This window comes from Trachurus japonicus, chromosome 18 (genome assembly GCF_045865225.1).
Source record: "Trachurus japonicus isolate A0001 chromosome 18, Traja_1.0".
In the NCBI taxonomy this organism is placed as follows: domain Eukaryota; kingdom Metazoa; phylum Chordata; class Actinopteri; order Carangiformes; family Carangidae; genus Trachurus; species Trachurus japonicus.
This window is the reverse complement of record NC_140924.1, coordinates 7,940,287-7,961,160: the sequence shown is the minus strand read 5'-3', so window position 1 is coordinate 7,961,160 and position 20,874 is coordinate 7,940,287. Positions and strand designations below refer to the sequence as shown.

The following is a 20,874-nucleotide window of genomic DNA, read 5'->3' as shown; positions in this document are numbered from 1 at the left end:
TGCAGCAGGACAAACTGAACCAATTCTGAGACATAATTGTTGCACAAAATGAAATGTTTTAATGTATTTTATTTTCTATGAATGACTTGTGAAGAAAACGAATTGATTGATTGATGACTGCTGCCATCTTGTGGTTTCAATATTCACTGACATGACACAGCAGATCAGACATCCACTTATCTGCTTTGAAATTACAGTATGTGCATTATAAACAAATGTTATCTCATGGAAATACAATATGCAACAAATACATTTCAAATTTGCCATTCATCTTAAAACAAAAGTGCTTCACTATTCAGTCTCTTGAATAGTGAATTGCTGGTTTAAAGAACGTATAATATGCAAAAACTGGATGGTATCTTCTGATAAATCAAAGTGTGATATTTTAATGTGACGAGCAGGAAACCGGCCGCCACGCCCTGATTGAAACAGATGGAGGGAGGAGGAGGACACAGACACACCGGGAAGGGTGAATCAGCACAAACACCGGGGGGGAGGGAGCAGTGCTGCAAACTGAAATACACCGCGTCGTACCCCGGTGTCTGTCTGTGATTGGGGGATCAATAAACCCCCCCCCCCGGCATGTCGGTGTGGACTTTAATATCACACTCAGAGTCAGCAAAGTGTAAAATACAGTCCACACCTGCACTGTGGACAGTAACAGAGTAAATTTACTTGAGTACTGTACTGAAGCACATACCCAGAGAGATTTCTTTGGTACTTATTACTCTTACTTGGGTACATTTCCAAGACAAATATTTTTACTTTTACTCAAGTTAATTTTTAGGAAGGCGGAAAAGTACTCGTTGCTTTCAGGTCTGCTCTTTTTTTTCTTTTTCTTTTTCTTTTTTTTTCTAAAATCCTATTGGACACAAGCTGTGTTTGTCAAAGAAGGAAACCCTGACCCCTAAAAGCAGCACATCGGTTATTTTTCATTGATGTGAAAAATAAGAAATTTACTCTTACTCTTACTTAAAATAAATTTAAAAGCATGTACTTTTGGATACTTAAGTACCTTTAGAAGCAAGTACTTTTTTACTCTTACTCGAGTACTGGGGTCGAGTAGGCTACTCTGTCCATCTCTGTGTGTGTCCCTAATAAACTCCCTGACGACTCATAGGATGGACACTGTCTGTTACTGTGCAACGTAGCAACAGACTTTAATTGATCTGGATGTTGGGATTACAGAACAGGTTCACAGAACCGGTTGAACTGCTGATGTGATCTCAGATAATACAGCTGTGTTCGCAACGCTTCATTTTTTCACCCGTCACGTCGGCTCTTGGACAGGCCATCTCCTCATACCAGATTAGAGGAAAAAGGAGAAGGAGAAGGAGGAGAAGTGGTGTTGGTGTTGGAGGTGTTTATAGAGACTCTCATCTTCTCCATGTCGCTCTCTCTGCTGCTGTTTTTGTTGCAGCTCGTCTGCAGCGGCTCCCAGACGTCTCACTTCCTGGGGACGGTGATGACCTATCAGCCAAAGATCCCCAACCTGAATGGATCTGTCAGTGTACGTACACTTTCTTTTTTTTAAATTATTGTTATTATTTCTAACCAGAAACACATGTTTGGGTTTTAAATTCATCAGATGTGATATTTAAGGCCATGTAGCCACCTTGTCTCCCAAAGTTTCAGCTTGTTATTAACTGACAGGTGCAGAGCAGGTGGTGCACAGTGGGTTTTTGGACTGAGGGTAAATTTATCAATCAGACAAATACAGAATGAGCTGAAAGTCCCCGTGCAGCTTAATGAAGCTGCAGACCGGTGATAAATCTCTGTAATGATAACAATCTGTTAACTGTTATGATGATGTTGATGGTGGTGATATGAAGTGGGATACAAATAATTCACCAAACTGTCATGTGATGCAAATTATCCTGTTGCTCCCAGAACTGGATCTTGTTTTACCAGTGTATTATTAAACAGATCGGGTCTTTTATGCCTCTGTTCTGTTTGGAGACATTACAATAGAGCAATTCACTAGTAAAACGTAAGCATCATTAGATAAAGACGGAACAATTGGTGCCATCCCCCACCCCCCCCCCCAAAAAAAAATCTGTTATTTCAAGATTGTTGTAGCAGTGCATGTCCATATGACGGTTGCAAATGGATACCACTTTTCTTCGTAACAAAAAGACACCAAAAAACATCCAAATACCTCCATGCTGCTCGTATGTAATGTCCGTCTTGTATTGAAGCCTCCAAATGCGAAATTGTTCCGAAAAAAATTAAATAAGTCTATATTTCAAGCTTGTTTGTAGCGGAAGCTCCTCTTCCTGGTTCGTCCAAATTGGACGGACCAGGGAGAGGACGGACCCTGGTATTTGGATGTTTTTTGGTGTGTCTTTTGGTTATGAAGACAGTTGGTATCCATTTGCAATCGTTATATGGACATGCACTGCTACGCCGAGACCCCCTGTAACTCAGAGAAGCCACGGAGGACTCTGAAACTTCTCCCAGCCCTTAGTCCACATGAGGGGGAGTAGATAATGAGTGCAATTTGAATTTTGAGTGAACTATCCCTTTAACTCAAGTTCAGTGTGTTTGTCTTTGCCTTAGATCAGTTAACTTGATCCAAAAAGATATATTTTCTGCCTGTTTCAAACACTCGTAAAAACCAACCAAACAACTTACTTGAAGGTTTCTTGTCAGGTGGGGAATCACCCCTTTAATCCGATGCTGCAGGTGGTCGTTCGCTATAGGCTGAACTTCCTCTCGTGCACGGCCGCGGCCTCCTGGACCTGTCACCGTGGAAACTGTGGGAACCAGAGCTTTGTAGTCCGGGAAGTTTCCAGCGACAGTGGAGAGTGGTGTCGGAGGGAAGGATTCTCCACCACTCGGCCGCTTCCCAGCAACACTGCGTTTCAGCTGCTGTGAGTCACTTTCAAATAATAGACGCAATAAACGCTTCAAGTGAACTTTTGCATTGATTCCCTTCAAAACTTGAAAGTGTTTAAACTTTAGATGTGTTGTGTTGTTAGGTGTTTACATGTGCTGAATTATATGAAATAGAAATATACATGTTTATTTATATATTTATGTATGTAGGCTATAGACGTGTGTTACATAACTGTGCTCATACTAAGTGTGAGACATCCCAGAATTAAAAAATATTTGCACACATAAATTAAATGTATATCATTAACATGTAGAAATGCATCATATAGATAATTTTAATATGCACAGATGCATTTCTACCACTGATGTTTCATATCTGTTAGAAACTACTGTTTATTTACTGTAATTTACTATAAGCTTATATCATCCTCTATGCAGATGATGTGTATTTATTTATATGTGACTTGTATGGGAACATAAATGTTATAGGGACATATGTCTATGTGGGTATACTCAGGTTATGTGCTGCACAGAACAAACTGACATGAGCGCGAACTCCCACTAAAGGTTGGATGGTACAGACTGGATAAGTGACACCAAAAATGGCGTCACATCGGTGAAAGCAGTGACTCTGGTTGAATTGAGGAGCCGGTCCGACACGGGGAAACCCAACACTTCGCCACAGACCGACATCCTGCCGACCCTGAGGTAGCTACGCCCTCTTCACTGACTGTGTGGTCACTACTGAGTCACAACACACAACATGCTCATGCCATTGTTCTGTCTCCCTGTCAGAGTTCCTTCAAACTGTCAGAGAGACTTCAGCCTGTTGACCTTTGACCCTGACGGAGATGAGGTCAGATGCAGATATGGAGATGAGTCCTTGTCGGAGTGTGACCACTGCACACCACCTTCTGTCCTTAACCTCTCATCAGTGAGTAATTCAAGTACCAGGCTGTAAAGATGGACTTTTTAACTTTTGGGGAGTCTATGGGATTGACTCACTTTTGGAGATTCACTCTAGTGGTCAGGAGAGGAACTGCAGCTGCTGCTTCTTCAGTGTTGATGCGTCATGTTCCAGCCTCAGAGGTTGAGTTTGGTCTCTTAGTTGTTGTTTTGTTTTGTCTGCAGTCTTGTTCCCTGTCATTCGGCCCAACCAGCAGCTCTGATGAAGGTCTGTACGCTGTCCAACTGGTGATGGAGGACTTCCCCAAACAGACAATCACCTTGACTCAAACGGACGGTTCGCAGGAGGTGAAAACTCCCAACGATGCCATCAGCAAAATACCTGTCCAGTTTATTTTACGGGGTAAGGTATCAAAGAACCAAATTCTTCACCAGAAACGTGGTGGACTACCTGACTAGGAGTGCCATCGATATACCTGTGCTTTGCTTTATGTCTCTAGTTGATCCAGCGGTGCCATCCTGCACTGAAGGACTCTACTTGCCCAGGTTCCTGCCTCCAACTCCAGCCAACGGAGCTCGGCTGTTCACACCCGTAAATCAGGCTCTGGAAATCATCATCAAAGCAGAAGCAAACATCTCCACGTGAGCCAAAACACAAACATAAAAAAAAGAATCAATTACGTCTACAACTTGGTTTGCATACTTTTTTTTGTTTACACCAAATTCCCAGATCCCATTGAGGTTCTGGATATCTTACCGGACAAAACCAGTGTCTTCTCTTTGTTGAAGGGTTTCTGAGCTGGTGTTCAGCGGACCACACGACATGACGCAGACGGCACCAGGAGTAGGTCACTTCACACTGAGGTGGACGCCATCCAAGGCTGAAAATGGAGAAAGCCATGCCGTTTGTTTCCTCATCCAGGAAGATGACAAGTTAGTGTATTTTATCCCCAACTGACACTTCTGGAAACAATGTAGTCACAGGACGATGAAGAGCAAACAAGTATATATTTTATTTTTTTTGTTTTATATATTTTTTGCCTTTAATTGACAGGATAATATTTTGTATTTTATGTACAAAAGTAAGTCGATTAACACAGAGTAACCACCCACACACCGTTTTTAAGTGAAACTGACTTTCCCGAATTTCCTGCACTGGAATATTCTTTTTAAAAAAAAGAAGCTTCATCAAGCTTCATCAAATACTTAACCATCAAAACAAGGGGGGACCATTTAAACTCACTGGTCCCAGTGGATAAGTTCAAGATCATTTTTCTTTCCCAGTCCAACTGCGACCCAGTGCCATCTGTCCGTCCTTTTTGAGGCCTACAAGTTGCCGAAGATCACGACCATCTTCCTATCTCCATGATAATCTGACGGTGACATAATGTTACATGTCTGTTTTCATTGTGACCGGCTTCAGGCTTGATTATGTTAGCTAACTTGTCTTCTTGATGTCATGAATTTTCCATTAGCGTAATAGCCTATGCTAAGAGAGCGTTAGCATATGATGTTCGTTGTTGCCCCTCGTGAATCGTTGTGTTCGTTGGTCTGTGATTGCGGTGGTCTGGTGCGCCATCTAGTTGCAGGGTTAGGGTTTGTATCTTACTATACATAAACCTTTAAAGATGTTTATGAGTATAAACTTATTGATTTGTTTCATTCATGTTTTTGTTTATTTATTTTTTGTGTTACCTCTTGTGTTTTGCAGTTTAGTCCAACACAAGTTTCACTCAGAGTTTCGTTGTGTCGTTGTGACAGTTGGACCAGGTCAGTTGATAATGTTTCCAAATTCCATCTCTAATTCACAATGTTGATGAAAAATATATGTGATTAACATTTTATTTTAACTCTTATTTACAGAACCAACTACAACAACAACTCCAACCACAGCACCCACGCAAAAACCACACAAACCACAACAACCACGCAGACGACAACCACGATCTTTAACAAACACCACTACACTAGTTCCAACAACCAGCACCACCGACACCACTACAGCTACAACCACTCCTTCGCCCTCAACAACTACCTCACTAACCACAACACCTAGCCTTACACCAGCTCCAACAACTACACAAACTACAACCACACAAACTACAACCTCCATGTTACCTACAACAACCACACAAACTACAACCTCCACTTCACCTACAACAACTACACAAACTACAACCTCCACTTCACCTACAACAACCACACAAACTACAACCTCCATGTCACCTACAACAACCACACAAACTACAACCTCCACTTCACCTACAACGGCTACACAAACTACAACCTCCACTTCACCTACAACAACCACACAAACTACAACTTCCACATTACCTACAACAACCACACAAATTACAACCTCCACACCAACCACACAAACTACAACTTCCACATTACCTACAACAACCACACAAATTACAACCTCCACACCAACCACACAAACTACAACTTCCACTTCGCCTACAACAACCACACAAACTACAACTTCCATGTTACCTACAACAACCACACAAACTACAACCTCCATGTCACCTACAACGACTACACAAACTACAACCTCCATGTCACCTACAACAAACATACAAACTACAGCCCCTCCTCCACCTGTTACAAGCGCACAAACTACAACTTTCACTTCACCTACAACGATTACACAAACTACAGCCTCCACTTCACCTACAACAACCACACAAACTACAACCTCCACTTCACATACAACAACCACACAAACTACAACCTCCACTTCACCTACAACAACCACACAAACTACAATCCCACCTCCACCCGTTACAAGCGCACAAACTACAACCTCCACTTCACCTACACCAACCACACAAACTACAACTTCCACTTCACCTACACCAACCACACAAACTACAGCCCCTCCTCCACCTGTAACAACCACACAAACTACAACCTCCACTCCACCTGTTACAAGTGCACAAACTACAACATCCACTTCACCTACACCAACCACACAAACTACAGCCCCTCCTCCACCTGTAACAACCACACAAACTACAACCTCCACTCCACCTGTTACAAGCGCACAAACTACAACTCCTCCTCCACCTGTAACAACCACACAAACTACAACTTCCACTTCACCTACACCAACCACACAAACTACAATCCCACCTCCACCCGTTACAAGCGCACAAACTACAACCTCCACTTCACCCACAACAACCACACAAACTACAACCCCCAATCCTCTTTCAACAGCACAAACTACATCCCCTTCTCCAGCTACAACACCTTTACTAGCTACAACTACTGCTCCACCTACAACAATATCTGAAACTACAACCACTACTCCACCCATAGCAACCACACAAACTACAACCACTACTCCACCCATAGCAACCACACAAACTATAACCACTACTCCTCCTTCAACTGAACAAACTACATCCCCTTCTCCAGCTACAACAATATCTGAAACTACAACCACTACTCCACCCATAGCAACCACACAAACTACAACCACTACTCTACCCACAGCAACCGTACAAACTACAACCACTACTCCACCCCTAGCAACCACACAAACTACAACCACTACTCCACCCATAGCAACCACACAAACTACAACCACTACTCCACCTACAACAACCACACAAACTACAACCACTACTCCACCCATAGCAGCCACACAAACTATAACTACTACTCCTCCTTCAACTGAACAAACTACATCCCCTTCTCCAGCTACAACATCTCTACTAACTACAACTACTACTCCATCTACAACAATCTCTGAAACTACAACCACTACTCTACCCACAGCAACCGTACAAACTATAACCACTACTCCTTCAACTGAACAAACTACATCCCCTTCTCCACCTACAACACCTTTACCAACTACAACTACTGCTCCACCTACAACAATATCTGAAGCTATAACCCCTCCTCTGTCCACAGCAACCACACAAACTACAACCACTACTCCACCTACAACAACCACACAAACTACAACCCCTACTCCACCTACAACAACCACACAAACTATAACCACTACTCCTCCTTCAACTGAACAAACTACATTCCCTTCTCCAGCTACAACATCTCTACTAACTACAACCACTACTCCACCTACAACAACCACACAAACTGCAACCACTACTCTACCCACAGCAACCGTACAAACTACAACCACTACTCCACCTACAACAACCACACAAACTGCAACCACTACTCTACCCACAGCAACCGTACAAACTACAACCACTACTCCACCAATAGCAACCACACAAACTATAACCACTACTCCTCTTTCAAATGAACAAACTACATCTCCTTCTCCAGCTACTACATCTCTAACTACAACTACTACTCCATCTACAACAATCACACAAACTGCAACCACTACTCTACCCAAATCAACCACACAAACTACAACCACTACTCCACCTACAACAACCACACAAACTACAACCACTACTCTACCCACAGCAACCACACGAACTACAACCACTACTCTACCCACAGCAACCGTACAAACTATAACCACTACTCCACCCATAGCAACCACACAAACTACAACCACTACTCCACCCACAGCAACCACAGAAACTGTAACACCTACTCTATCTACAACAACCACGCCAACTACAAGCACAGCTCCACCCTCAACAACTACCCCATCCAATAGCTTGAATCAGAGTGAGTATGGCAACTCTTACTATTCAACATTAGAGAGTGTGTCCTGTATTATTCACCCTTCTGTTCTCCATTGTGATGTCACTTCCAGTTGTCATTAGTCTGAGAGTGGGGATCTCTTCTTCGTTTCCACTGCATGAGGGAATACCGTACTTCATCAGACAGCAGGTCAGTCTCTGATCAGGTGAAACATCTTGAACTTCTCCCTCTGTCATAATTGCTTTGACCACCAGATGTCACCTAGAAACAAAGACAACTACGAGTCATTATAACCCTCTGCCTCTGCCACCTTTGGACTTCAAGGCAAGATTGTTGTTTGTCGAACTGCAGAGACATTAATCATATTTTATGTGTTTTTTATAGGGATAGTTCACCCCAAATTCAAATTGCACTCATTATCTACTCACCCTCATGTCGACTAAGGGCTAGGAGAAGTTTCAGAGTTATCCGTGGCTTCTCTGAGTTACAGGGGGTCTCGGCGTAGCAGTGCATGTCCATATAACGGTTGCAAATGGATACCAACTGTCTTCGTAACAAAAAGACACACCAAAAAACATCCAAATACCTCCATGCTGCTCGTATGTAACGTCCGTCTTGTATTGAAGCCCCGAAATGCATAATTGTTCCGAAAAAATTAAATAAGTCTATATTTCAAGCTTGTTTGTAGCGGAAGCTTCTCGAAGCTCCTCTTCCTGGTCCGTCCAATTTGGATGAACCAGGAAGAGGAGCTTCCGCTACAAACAAGCTTGAAATATAGACTTATTTAATTTTTTTCGGAACAATTTTGCATTTTGGGGCTTCAATACAAGACGGACATTACATACGAGCAGCATGGAGGTATTTGGATGTTTTTTGGTGGTATCCATTTGCAACCGTTATACGGACATGCACTGCTACGCCGAGACCCCGCTGTAACTCAGAGAAGCCACGGATAACTCTGAAACTTCTCCCAGCCCTTAGTCGACATGAGGGTGAGTAGATAACAAGTGCAATTTAAATTTTGGGTGAACTATCCCTTTAGAATACAAATTCAAATTTGGATTCATGGCTTCTCTAAAAAAAAATCCCCAGCACAGCCCACAGTATTGTTATAGTGCTAATATTGTAATGTTTAGTCATACTGTGTGTACTGAGTGAGGTGACAATGTTCACATCTCAACTCTACTGCCTGTTTTCATGTTCTCCAGCTTTATGAACTACTGAGAAGACATGGACTGCCAGCGGACGCTACACTGCGGGTTGTGGGGATCATCTACCCAACAGAGCACAGGCGAATTAGCATAAATAAGTATATTGAGCGTGAGGAGATATTGGGTTACGAGCGGCCGGTCTATAGAGAGGGGTGAGGGTGCCACCTCACCTCCCCCTACTTCTTACAACTATAGTAATATGTACTTTATATTTTTGAATGAATTCATATATCAAGCATTGAGTTAAATGTATGTCATCAGGGTTCATTTCTTTTCCCACTTGATTTCACATACCTGCATTTATTTCTCCCTCTAATATCTCAGCATCTCCACACACCATAATGAAAATTAGTAAATATATTCCTGATGAATTTAGGATATATGGAGGCTCAAGAAAACATTAGTGTCTGAACTCTCTTTTTTCCAGATGATTAACAAATGTATTGGGTGTTGAATTGTATTATTATTTTTTTATTATTAAAAGCTTTGCATGTTTTTTGTTTTTCAAATTCCAATTTGTCTCATCTTCTTTAATGTCAGTTGGCTCAGTTATGAAATATGAAATCCAACAACCAGCAGCAAACAGGCAGAGGGAGCTGTTGCCAAAGTGACACATCAAAAACCAACACTGAGTCAAAACCTCCCAAACTGATTTTATCATTGACAGCTGAGATCCATCTAACTGAGCCGGCAGTGCAAGAGAAAACAAAATATATAGTACTTCATTGTTGTTGTTGTTGTTTTTATCAGTATCGAGATTGTGGTTACTTCTATAAATGAAATAAAGTGTAGAAACAGGTCAAATTGCACTATTATCGCCATATTATATAACAATTTAACAATTAAAACATTTGATGTTTCTCCATTTCTTCCACATAATCATATAAGCTTTATTTCAGACACAAATCAGGCCCATATCACACATCATACAATATAAATAGTTAAAAAAGAAAGGAAAATACAAAAATACAAGACAATTGTGCATTTTATAAAATATACAGGCCATTGCATCAATGCCACCTTAGCCTAGAAGTGAATCTGTAGCAGCTTTTCAAGGGGTTGACTAGGGCTTCAGTTATGTGGTTCTCTGATTTGTCCAGGTGATACATAAAACCTGTCTAAAGAGTGCCTCACAAGTTGGCACTCCATTGGACACAAACAATTGACTGGCAATGTGCCACCTAGGGACACAAAGCAGTAGCCTCATTGCATCGTTGTATGCTACCTTGAGCCTCTGCATGCTCTTTTTCTTATAGTTAGACCACAGTTGAGCAGTAAAGGTGTTATGTATGTTCTGAACAGAGAACACTTCACAGAATCAGAACACATAGACCACACACCTTCAACATCTGCTGCAGTCCAGCACTATATGGACAGAGCAGGACCAAGTCATCTGCGTACATTAGATGATTAACTGTGGTGTTGCCCACAAGACAATCAGTTTTAACCTATTTAACTGATTTGATAATTCATCTATATAAACATTAAATAAAATTGGAGACAAAATTCCTTGTCACACTCCATTACTAACACAGAATGGAGCAGATACCACATTGCCCCATTTAACCTGAAACATTTGATGGGCATACCAAAACACTTAAATTCTCACTAAAAATTTAGGAACACCTCTATCTAGCAATTTTAAGAATACTTTTTCGTGATTGTTTCAATTTACAGTTACATTTCCAGCTTTGTTAACAATATTCTCTCCAGTACTTCAGACAAATTACTGGCTAATGCAATAGGTCGATAATTGTCCATACTGTTGAGCTTACCAGCCTTGTCTTTAAGCACAGGCACTAAGATGTAATAGAGTTGGGCAGGACCCCATGAACCAGGAAGCTCTGCAGAGCTTATCGCTGGCATATTTTAGATGTTCTGCAGTGATACAGTCCATGCCACATACTTTGTTGTTATCCAACATTTTAATGGCATTACAGACATCTGCTGCCCTAACTATAATGTCTGCAGAGAGATCAGTATGATTGATTCTTCTAACTGAGTTACCTTTGACACTATTTAAAAGGTTACTCATTTTTTCTGGGCTGCTAACACCTTCAAGGGGAGTTTTATTGTTATTCATGACTTTGACCTCTTTCCAGAAGTCAGTAAGGTGGTTATTCTGTAGCTTTCTAGCAAGTGAATCTGCTCTCGTGTTTTCATTTTTCTTCATAAAACTGAGTGCATAGCCTACTAGTACTTAGCGTACTGCTCAGCCACAAACTCATTCCTCCCAGGTCTAATGCTGGGTACCTTACTAAAATAAAATGAAGCAGAAAAAACAAACAAACAACAATGCAATAATGCTCAAATTTTCATTTTTTTTATGCAAACTTATATGATCCTTATATATAAATGAAAATTGAAAGACTGACAATTAAATTTTCAATATCCAATATTGTCCTACACAGGGCAATAGTGGACTATTGTCATAAAAACATAAAAAGACTGATGGTAGGCTATAATAAAAAAAGATTAAGTCACATTTATGTCACTTAAAAGGCAATACCATTGGATGTTTGAGTCCAGGCTTCTTCAGCAGCCTGATGAAATATTGTCTCTGCTGAGCTTTTTTCACTACACTTTTTCTTTTTTATTTTTTTTAAATGATAGTGTTATTATATTTCCCAGGTTATTTTCACTTCAAGTCAATTCTGAGTCCATCACTGCCACAAACATGGAATTTACGTACCCATACATTCCCCAGGACTGCTTTTCTACAACATTTCCTCATTCCAGGTGTTCGGTTCACTGATAAAGACAAACTCTGGTGAGATAAACTGAGAGAAGAAGACAGAGAGAGGAAAGGTGTGTGTGTTTATTCACTGTTTGTTGAGGGACCATGTTGCTCTTTCTATTGCTGTTGCTGGTCTGTGGCTCTCAGGCCATTCAATTCTTCATGTCAGTCCTTACCTACCACACAAAGGAGATGAACAGCACTGGACTCACGGTACGTAGTATATAAAAAGTAAATAAAAGTAAAATTTTATTTAAATAGCACTTCTCACAGAGAAGACTCACAAAGTGCTTCACAGATACATAAAAACGTGGATTCACACTCCAAACATATTTTAGAGTGTTTAAATGCTGTTGTACTGCTGGTGATTTGTGTTGCATATGGTTGAAGATGTTGATGGTGATGTTGCCTGGATTGAATCTGAATACAACACACATAAAAATACACATTGAAACAACTTTTGAACCTCTTTAATAACTACATATGAAGACATAATAATACTAATAATAATAATAATAAACTTTATTTATATAGCACATTTCAAAAACCAGGGTTAGGTGCTTCACAAAATACAAAATACAATATAATTGAGATAACTAGAAAATTTCCTCTCTGGAAATTTTGAAAGGCCCACGGGGCTACTGCCGGTTTTGCCATCTCTGTCAACGTGGGAATCAAACCCACGATCTTAAGGTCAAGACAGAGCTGATCAGACAGACACATGATCATCTTTCTATAAGCACTGATATGGAGGAGCTGTAACCACATTAGGTTACCTGTGTGTGTGTGTGTGTGTGTGTGTGTGTGTGTGTGTGTGTGTGTGTGTGTGTGTGTGTGTGTAATCACATGAAGTTACCTGTGTGTGTTAGAGTGTGGGAGAGGAGTGCGCGTTTGTATGTTACCTGTGTGTTCTGATGTGTGTGTGTCTGTAACTGTAATCACATGAAGCTGGCTCTAGAGTCTGTGTGTGTATGTGTGTGTGTGACTGACTTGACACATGTTATGAGCTGCATCCTGTGTCAGTCGATAGGGGCCCCACAGGCTGAGACAGACAGAAACGTGGAGAAAAAGAGCGATTTTCTGCCTCTGCACCGGTCTCACATTTAGGCTTAGCATGACAAAACGGTAACTCCTATCAGAACAAAACACAGATCACATTGCTCTAAGGACTTCCTGAAAAATGTGGTACAATTTGGTGTTTCTACAGTAAATATTTTGGAGACGCTGGCAGTTTTAAAACATCAGGCCGTTCTGCTTCTCTCAGAAAATATTTGTATTGGAGTCAATGAGGAGCAGAGACAGACGTGGCCGCACTCAGAGGCTTATTCTGTCAATTCTGTAAGTCTCTCTGATATTTTGAGCACATGATATGAGAGATAACAAGTTTGTCTTACAAATTCTGAAAAAATTATGTGTGTAGAGTGTAAATTGTGGCCGGGCCGAGTGTGGAAAGAGAAAAAATCTGGAGTTTTTCTGGCATCTCTCCCACTCTAACCGATGATGTCATGCGCTCTGACACGAACATTCCATGCAATACACACCCATTATAATCTCATAATTTCTCCAAAAATGATCATGGTCATTGATCAGGGATTGATCAAAAACTATATGACCTATCAAAACGTGGAGTAATACGACAATACACAAGACTTGTGTCTACTGTTTAAAGTTTAAATGGAGTCTCTAGGTGAAAGTATGCCTGAGCAGTAGACGTTTGTTAAACTCCAATGATTGGTCTTTTTCACTCTTTTTTTCCCACCCGTCCCATTGACTTCAATGCAAAATTTTGCGCAGTTGATGGAGATAATCCAAACAGTGTAGGCAGACACACCTCAACAAGGAAGTACCAAAACTCACTCTACACTGCTATTTTTTAAGCTCCATACAGTATAAAGGTAGATGTTTGTGTTAAAGCTCCATACAGTATAAAGGTAGATGTTTGTATTAAAGTTCCATACAGTATAAAGGTAGCTGAAAGACGCTGAGAGAGGAGATGGAAAACTAAACTGTCATTGTGGATGTTTTGATCATTTTATCTCTGTTGCAGGTGGTTGTTCGTTGGAAGCTGAACTATGATAATTGCACTGAAATAGACATGTTGTGCCCCAGTTGTGGGAAGGTCGATGAGAGCAATGGAGAGTGGTGTCAATTTGAGTCAATCTTCACTGGGTTTCTCAGCTACACTCACTATGATTTTACGTAAGTGGACCATGACCACCACAACTCACAAGAGATTTTTATGCCTTAAGTTTGAAATGCTGCAAATGACACAGCAACTTCCTGTGAACCTCGACCTCAGGTTGTTTGGTGACTGGACAAACAACACTGTAAATGGTGACCAACTGTGGGAAATTCCGGGTCTGGTGGAACTGAGGAACCGATCGGACACCGGCCGAGCCAACAGATCACCACAAACCACCATAGTGCCTATACTGAGGTACGCCTCCTCTGACTCCTAAACACCCCTGTGTCAAAGACACGTCCATCTGACTTGTTCTTCTCCTTCTCAGAGTTCCTGTAAACTGTCAGAGAGATTTCAAGCTGCTGGCCTTTGACCCTGATGGAGATGAGGTCAGATGCAGATATGGAAACACATCCGTGTCAGAGTGTCTGCCCTGCTCACCACCGTCTGTTCTCAGTATCTCATCAGTGAGTAGCTAGTGGTTTCAATAGTTTGAAAAGTGGCATCGGTGAAGTTGTTGGTTTTCTGGAGCTTCAAAAAGCAGCCACATTTTTAAATAATTAGTTTTATCCTTTTGCAGTCATGTTCTCTGTCGTTCAGACCAACCAACACCACCATTAGAGGACCGTATGTCGTCCAGCTGGTGATGGAGGACTTTCCCAGACAGAACATCACCCTGACTCACTCCAATGGTTCGACAGAGATCAGATCTCCCAACGACGCAATCGGCAAACTACCTGTCCAGTTTGTTGTACAGGGTCAGATGTTTTACATGTTCTACCTTTAGCTGTAAAGTCTGAGAATCTTTGCTGAGTTGGTCTTTGACCAGCTTTGATTTTCCTTGTTGTTCCAGTGGATCCTGCAGTGGATTCCTGCACTGAAGGAGTCTACCTGCCCAGGTTCCTGCCTCCAACTCCAGAAAACAGAGCTCACCTGTTCATCCCTGTAAACCAGACTCTGGAAATCAGAATCAAAGCAGAAGCAAACATATCTATGTGAGTGAAAACTCAACCAAGGGACTACAGATAGATGCAAATTATCTTAAAGCTATAATCTGGTACAGTGCATCAAATGGCAACATTTATATTTTAACTGTACACTGTCCCTTTTAAATAAATTAAAATTGAATTGAAATTGAACCAAAAACCAAATTAGTTTTAAAGTCAGACCAGCAGGGGGCAAAGACAGAAGCCATTCTTCCTGTGACAATCAATGGAATTCAGATATTCAGATATTTTATTCATGTACTTAGAAAGAAAATGTCTTACAGATGAGCAGTTGCAACAGATGTACATAAAAGGGAAACCCAAAGAAGCAGAAACTGCTTATAAATAGGGGACCAAAGCAATCAACAGCATTCTCTAAAAGCTCTAAAAGTTCTGAAAATCTGACCAACTCATTGAATTTAATTCTCTCAAAAATGTCCCTAAAAGTGTCAAAAGTCATCTACAAGGATTATGCATGTTTTTTTAAACCAGTTTGATTGTTGTTCTTCTGCTCATTGAAGGATCTCTGAGCTGCTGCTCAGCTCACCGCACAATGTCAATGAGACTGGACCAGAATCAGGACAGTTCAACTTGACCTGGACACCATCTGAGCAGGAAGACGGACAGAGTCTACCCATCTGCTTCGTTGTCCAAGCAGTGAACAAGTTTGTCTAAAAGAGTCTCTGAGTTTCTAGATGACCTCTAACAGTACTTGGTTATTTGGTCTACCGTCTAACTGAGGTGTGTTGTTTTCCTCAGTTCAACCAAGTACCACTCAGAGCTGCGATGTGTCGTCGTCAGTGTTGGAAACGGTGAGAGTGAGTGTGGCAGCCATTGTCTGTCTGATCCTGTTTTGCAGAAGTTGATTTATTTAACTTTTATTTTGACCTCTGTTAAATGATTCAGCATCAAACATGACCACTCCGCCTCAAACCACTCGTCCACCGGAAACTACACCCGCAACTACACCGGAAACTACACCAGCGACTACCCCAACAACTACACCCGGAACTACACCGGAAACTACACCAGCAACTACAACGGAAACTACACCAGCAACTACACTGGAAACTACACTGGAAACTACCCCAGCAACTACACCAGCAACTACATCAGCAACTACCCCAGCAACTACACCAGCAACTACCCCAGCAACTACACTGGAAACTACACCAGCAACTACAACGGAAACTACACCAGCAACTACACTGGAAACTACACTGGAAACTACCCCAGCAACTACACCAGCAACTACATCAGCAACTACCCCAGCAACTACACCGGAAACTACACCAGCAACTACACCCGCAACTACACCGGAAACTACACCAGCAACTACACCCGCAACTACCCCGGAAACTACACCAGCAACTACACCGGAAACTACACTGGAAACTACACCGGGAACTACACCAGCAACTACCCCCGCAACTACACCAGCAACTACAATGAAACCTACACCTGGATCCGAACAAAGTACAACCATTATTCCTCCTACAATTACTCTACTAAAAGAAACAGACTCAATCACTCTACTTAAAGGGGAACTATACAAGTCCGGTCACTTTTCCTCTGTTTTCCTAACCATCCTCCTGGCCATGTCCCTAACCCTAACCCTACCCCTAACCCATGTTTAGCTGCTTAATGGCATTTGGTTAGGATTGGGAGGTTGGTGGTTTGAATCCCAGTCATAGCTAGTCTTTGCCTGGGTCAACAACATTTACAGATGAAGAGTTTGTTTTCTCATAATGAATAGTTGTGAAAATGAATTTGTTGTAAATGGTGGGCGCATGATGTCTGTCCGACTACCTATTTCTCCGACCATACATTTCTTTATTTTTGCGTCCATTAGTCCGACCTCCCACTTACCCTAAACCTAACCTTAACATTGTAGAATGGGTAGTCGGAGAAATGAGCCGTCGGACTTTTGGGCAGTCGGACTGACGTATGCTCCCCGTAAATGGTAGCACAACATTTCAGCGGTAGAACTGACATTGGTAGTGAAATGTAAAATAATTCTATGGTGGAGCGTATGTTGTGTGGTAACAGTAGTTATACCCTGTGGTTTTCTCCTGACCTCTCTGGTGATGTTGACTCTCTTTACAGCTGTCCTTCGTCTGACAGTGAGCACCTCATCTATGTTCCCTCTGTCTGAGGACGACATCAGGATGTCCATCATCTCAGAGGTCAGTCGCCTCTTATCTAATCAGACGTCCATATTCCTACAGTAGCCTATAAACCAGTCCCTCCAGGAATTCGCGATGTTGCGATCGCAACAATTAACGCAAATTCAGCCAATCCCCGCGAATTTTTGCGATCTTGCAATTTTGTACAATCACCGCAACTTTTCCGCAAATTGGACCAATTGTCGGTGCTTTCCGCGAGTTACGCAGCAGAGAGTGCGAGTCTGGACGGAGCGGTGGTTGAAAGTGAGTCCACGGTGGAACAGCGTGGCTGGGCTGACGGCAAGAAACTTGATACAACGTGCACAAAGTGACAAGTAAAGGAACACAAGCTGAGTTGAACGTGTTGAGTGTGTGAGTTGTCCTGGTTGACCACCTGAGGCTGTGTCCCCCCCCGCAGCACTCGCCGAGGGGGAATCCAGTGAGTGCGCCACTGCAGGGCCGGAGCGGAGCAGCCGGCGGCCAGGTGCCCCTTCCCCCATCCTAAGGCCCTGGCCCTGGACTTGAGTAGCCACCCTCCCCTTTTTATTCAAAGACTGGACTGTTTTAATGGCATTTTAAAACAGTTCTTTTACCACGATTTTTAAACAGACATTTTAATTAAAAGTAAAACCACTTTCAACTCTAATTTTCCTGTGCCTTTCTTAACAAGTGGAAAATTGCTGGTATAACAGGACCTAACATTATTTTGTGGCATCTCAAAGTTTTCAATTTTCCTTTGATTTTTAATTATTCAGAACAAAACTGCAACATTTTTTTGCAACTTTCGCTGTTTCCCGCAATTTAATCGCAACAAAAGCACTTAAAATATCGCAACATTCACCGCAATTTTTTCAAAATGTGGCCGCAAAATCAGGCATTTTAGGCCGCAACAATCACAAAAAAAGCCCGCGAAATCCTGGAGGGACTGATAAACAAACTGAATGGAGCCACCTTGCATTAATGTACTTTTATTTTTCCTAAGTATTCATCCCACTGCTAATAATGAACAGAAATCAAGCTTAACTTGTTGCAGGCGAACATTGCCTCACTTTATCAGTGAGTAAATCATAGCTATCTGCCACCAAAATGAACAGAGGGAGCTCAGTCTGAGAGACAAAAAAATATGTGAAAACAACTCCGTATGTGCAGCATTGGTCTTCTCCTCCACAGGTCAATTTGGAGAAATTAGTAACAATATGTGCCATAGTTTTAAAATCAGGCAAGAGCATGCAGAAATTAATAGTCATGTGTAAACAACATGTATTCTTTGAAAAAAATATGTTTTACTGTTATGTAATGTGTCATTAAAAACATCAATGTAAATCAATCTTGATAAAACATAAGTAAAATGTGTTGGGAGGATACTTACAGTATCAAAAATGGAAAGTAGATGAATTTGGCAATTTTATCTACAATGACTGTGATTATATGTTATTGATCTGAATATGGGTTCGACTTCCTGTTCTCACCCTGTGTGTTTTCTCTACAGCTTAGAGATGAGCTCATCAGACGGGGGCTGCCATCCAACTTCACTCTCATCTATCGGGGCAAAGTAAAACCATCAGCAACACCACCACCTGCTGGTTAGAAATGATCATGATGCTTTCAGTTGCCTCAATGGTGAAAACACTGAGGCTTTGTCAAAATTACTTTAATTAGCTTTTCCTCAGCTAATACTTTTCATCATGAAGTTTCATTTAAATATTTCTTGAGAAGAAAGATCGGCGATATTATGAATTAGAGTATCTAACCCTTCTGTACATAATGTGAAAAAATTATTTGGATGTCTTCGTAGTGATGTTGTACAGTTTAATGGTGTGGTAACATTTAGATCAGGGCTTCAAACTTTCTGTCTCTACTTTCTTCTAGCAGATAAATCTGAACATGGAATCAACCACAACAAAGTAAAAATTAGTCCTAACTTTCTATGCTCTTTTAGCCTTAGAAACCAGCATTTTCTAAATGCTCTAATTTTACAGTTGCATGTAAAAGTCTGTAGCTATGAATGTGTCATTTTAAGTAATAAAAATCAAACATAACTTCAGGTGAAAGTCTTGTTTTGGTCCTAATGAACCTGTAACATCTAAAATGCTGATGTAACTTCTAAGTGAATAAATAGATGTAGAAATATACAAAAATGCCAACACTTAATTATTGTTCATCACATCTTTAATGCATTTTCTTTTGTTATTAAGGTTTTTAAATGTATAACAGACAGTATTGTTTTCAGTTACAAGACTTCATACAACCTCCAACATTAATTCCATCTATTTTTTAACATCTGCAGGGGATGTACTTTTCCAAACCTTAAGAATCATTCGAGCAGCTGTAACAACCTCTAACTTTATCACTACAAGGTCATATTTTGATATATTGGGCAGTTCTGTTTGGTCCCCCAGTAGGCATAATCTTAGTGATACAGTTAACCCCACCCAGTTCCCTATGTGTTCAATTACTTTTTCACAGAACAATGAATTTACACTCTCAAATAGCATGTAAGAATGGTTCTGTCTCTTCCTGACATTTCCAGCAGAAGTTATCAACCAACAAACCCATTCTGTAAAGACAAGTTTAACAAAGTGAAAATCAGAATTCTCTCTTACATTACCAATACCATATGAATTCCATCAACCTGCAGATAACAGGCAGAGGGAGCTGTTGCCAAACAAGTGGCACATCAAAATCCAACACTGAGTCAAAACCTCCCACACTAATTTTATAATTCCCATAGTCCAATATTGTCCTACACTGGACGACATTGGACTATTGCCGTAAAAACTTTATATATGTCATTTAACAGACATTAACATTTGTGTGGTCTTAACGGTAACAGTTTTTACAGTGCAAATGTACATTGTATTAAAATATATAGCATATAATATATATATAGTATAAAAAAAACAGTATTTCCAGTTATTGTGTTATAATTTCTACAACTATAATCCCTTCACTTTTTTTTATTTATTTATGATGATTTACTTTCAACTATTTGTGAACTAGTCTTTTCAAATGTTGCAGGTTGCTCTTGAAGCTGTATTTCACCACACATAATAGTAGCTGTACAGTGAACACATTCATACAAATAATTTTCAGGTTATCTCCACTGTCAATGAATTCTGAGTCCATAACTGCCACATAAATGGAATTTCCCATTAGTCTTTGCATCCTAATTAAATGGGACAGTATACAAATTAATTGACTGTAA

General features: G+C 40.9%; 1 protein-coding gene and 1 long non-coding RNA gene across 2 annotated transcripts; one reads left to right on the top strand and one right to left on the bottom strand.

Annotated features, from left to right (window-relative positions):
- The first annotated feature begins 1,387 nt into the window (after positions 1–1,387).
- LOC146968597 (uncharacterized) lies at positions 1,388–4,750 on the top strand. The gene is made up of 7 exons (XM_085759878.1): positions 1,388–1,510; positions 2,686–2,873; positions 3,406–3,546; positions 3,634–3,772; positions 3,970–4,147; positions 4,245–4,386; positions 4,534–4,750. Exons 1-7 carry the CDS (start codon positions 1,388–1,390, stop codon positions 4,700–4,702), a joined length of 1,080 nt encoding a protein of 359 aa, XP_085616004.1. The 3' UTR covers positions 4,703–4,750.
- Positions 4,751–6,367: 1,617 nt separating this feature from the next.
- On the bottom strand, positions 6,368–6,806 carry LOC146968596 (uncharacterized). Its single transcript, XR_015034270.1, has 3 exons — positions 6,709–6,806; positions 6,565–6,627; positions 6,368–6,492 (listed from the first exon to the last, which is right to left on the bottom strand). It is a non-coding gene; the product is annotated as an uncharacterized LOC146968596 (long non-coding RNA).
- Positions 6,807–20,874: the final 14,068 nt, after the last annotated feature.

Excerpts from the sequence above, each read along its gene's own strand:
- LOC146968597 (XM_085759878.1), top strand. The coding sequence starts at position 1,388 with ATGTCGCTCTCTCTGCTGCTGTTTTTGTTGCAGCTCGTCTGCAGCGGC. Across the intron at positions 1,511-2,685 it reads ACCTGAATGGATCTGTCAGT|GTGGTCGTTCGCTATAGGCT; the intron begins GTACGTACACTT and ends CCGATGCTGCAG. Across the intron at positions 2,874-3,405 it reads AACACTGCGTTTCAGCTGCT|GTTGGATGGTACAGACTGGA; the intron begins GTGAGTCACTTT and ends CTCCCACTAAAG.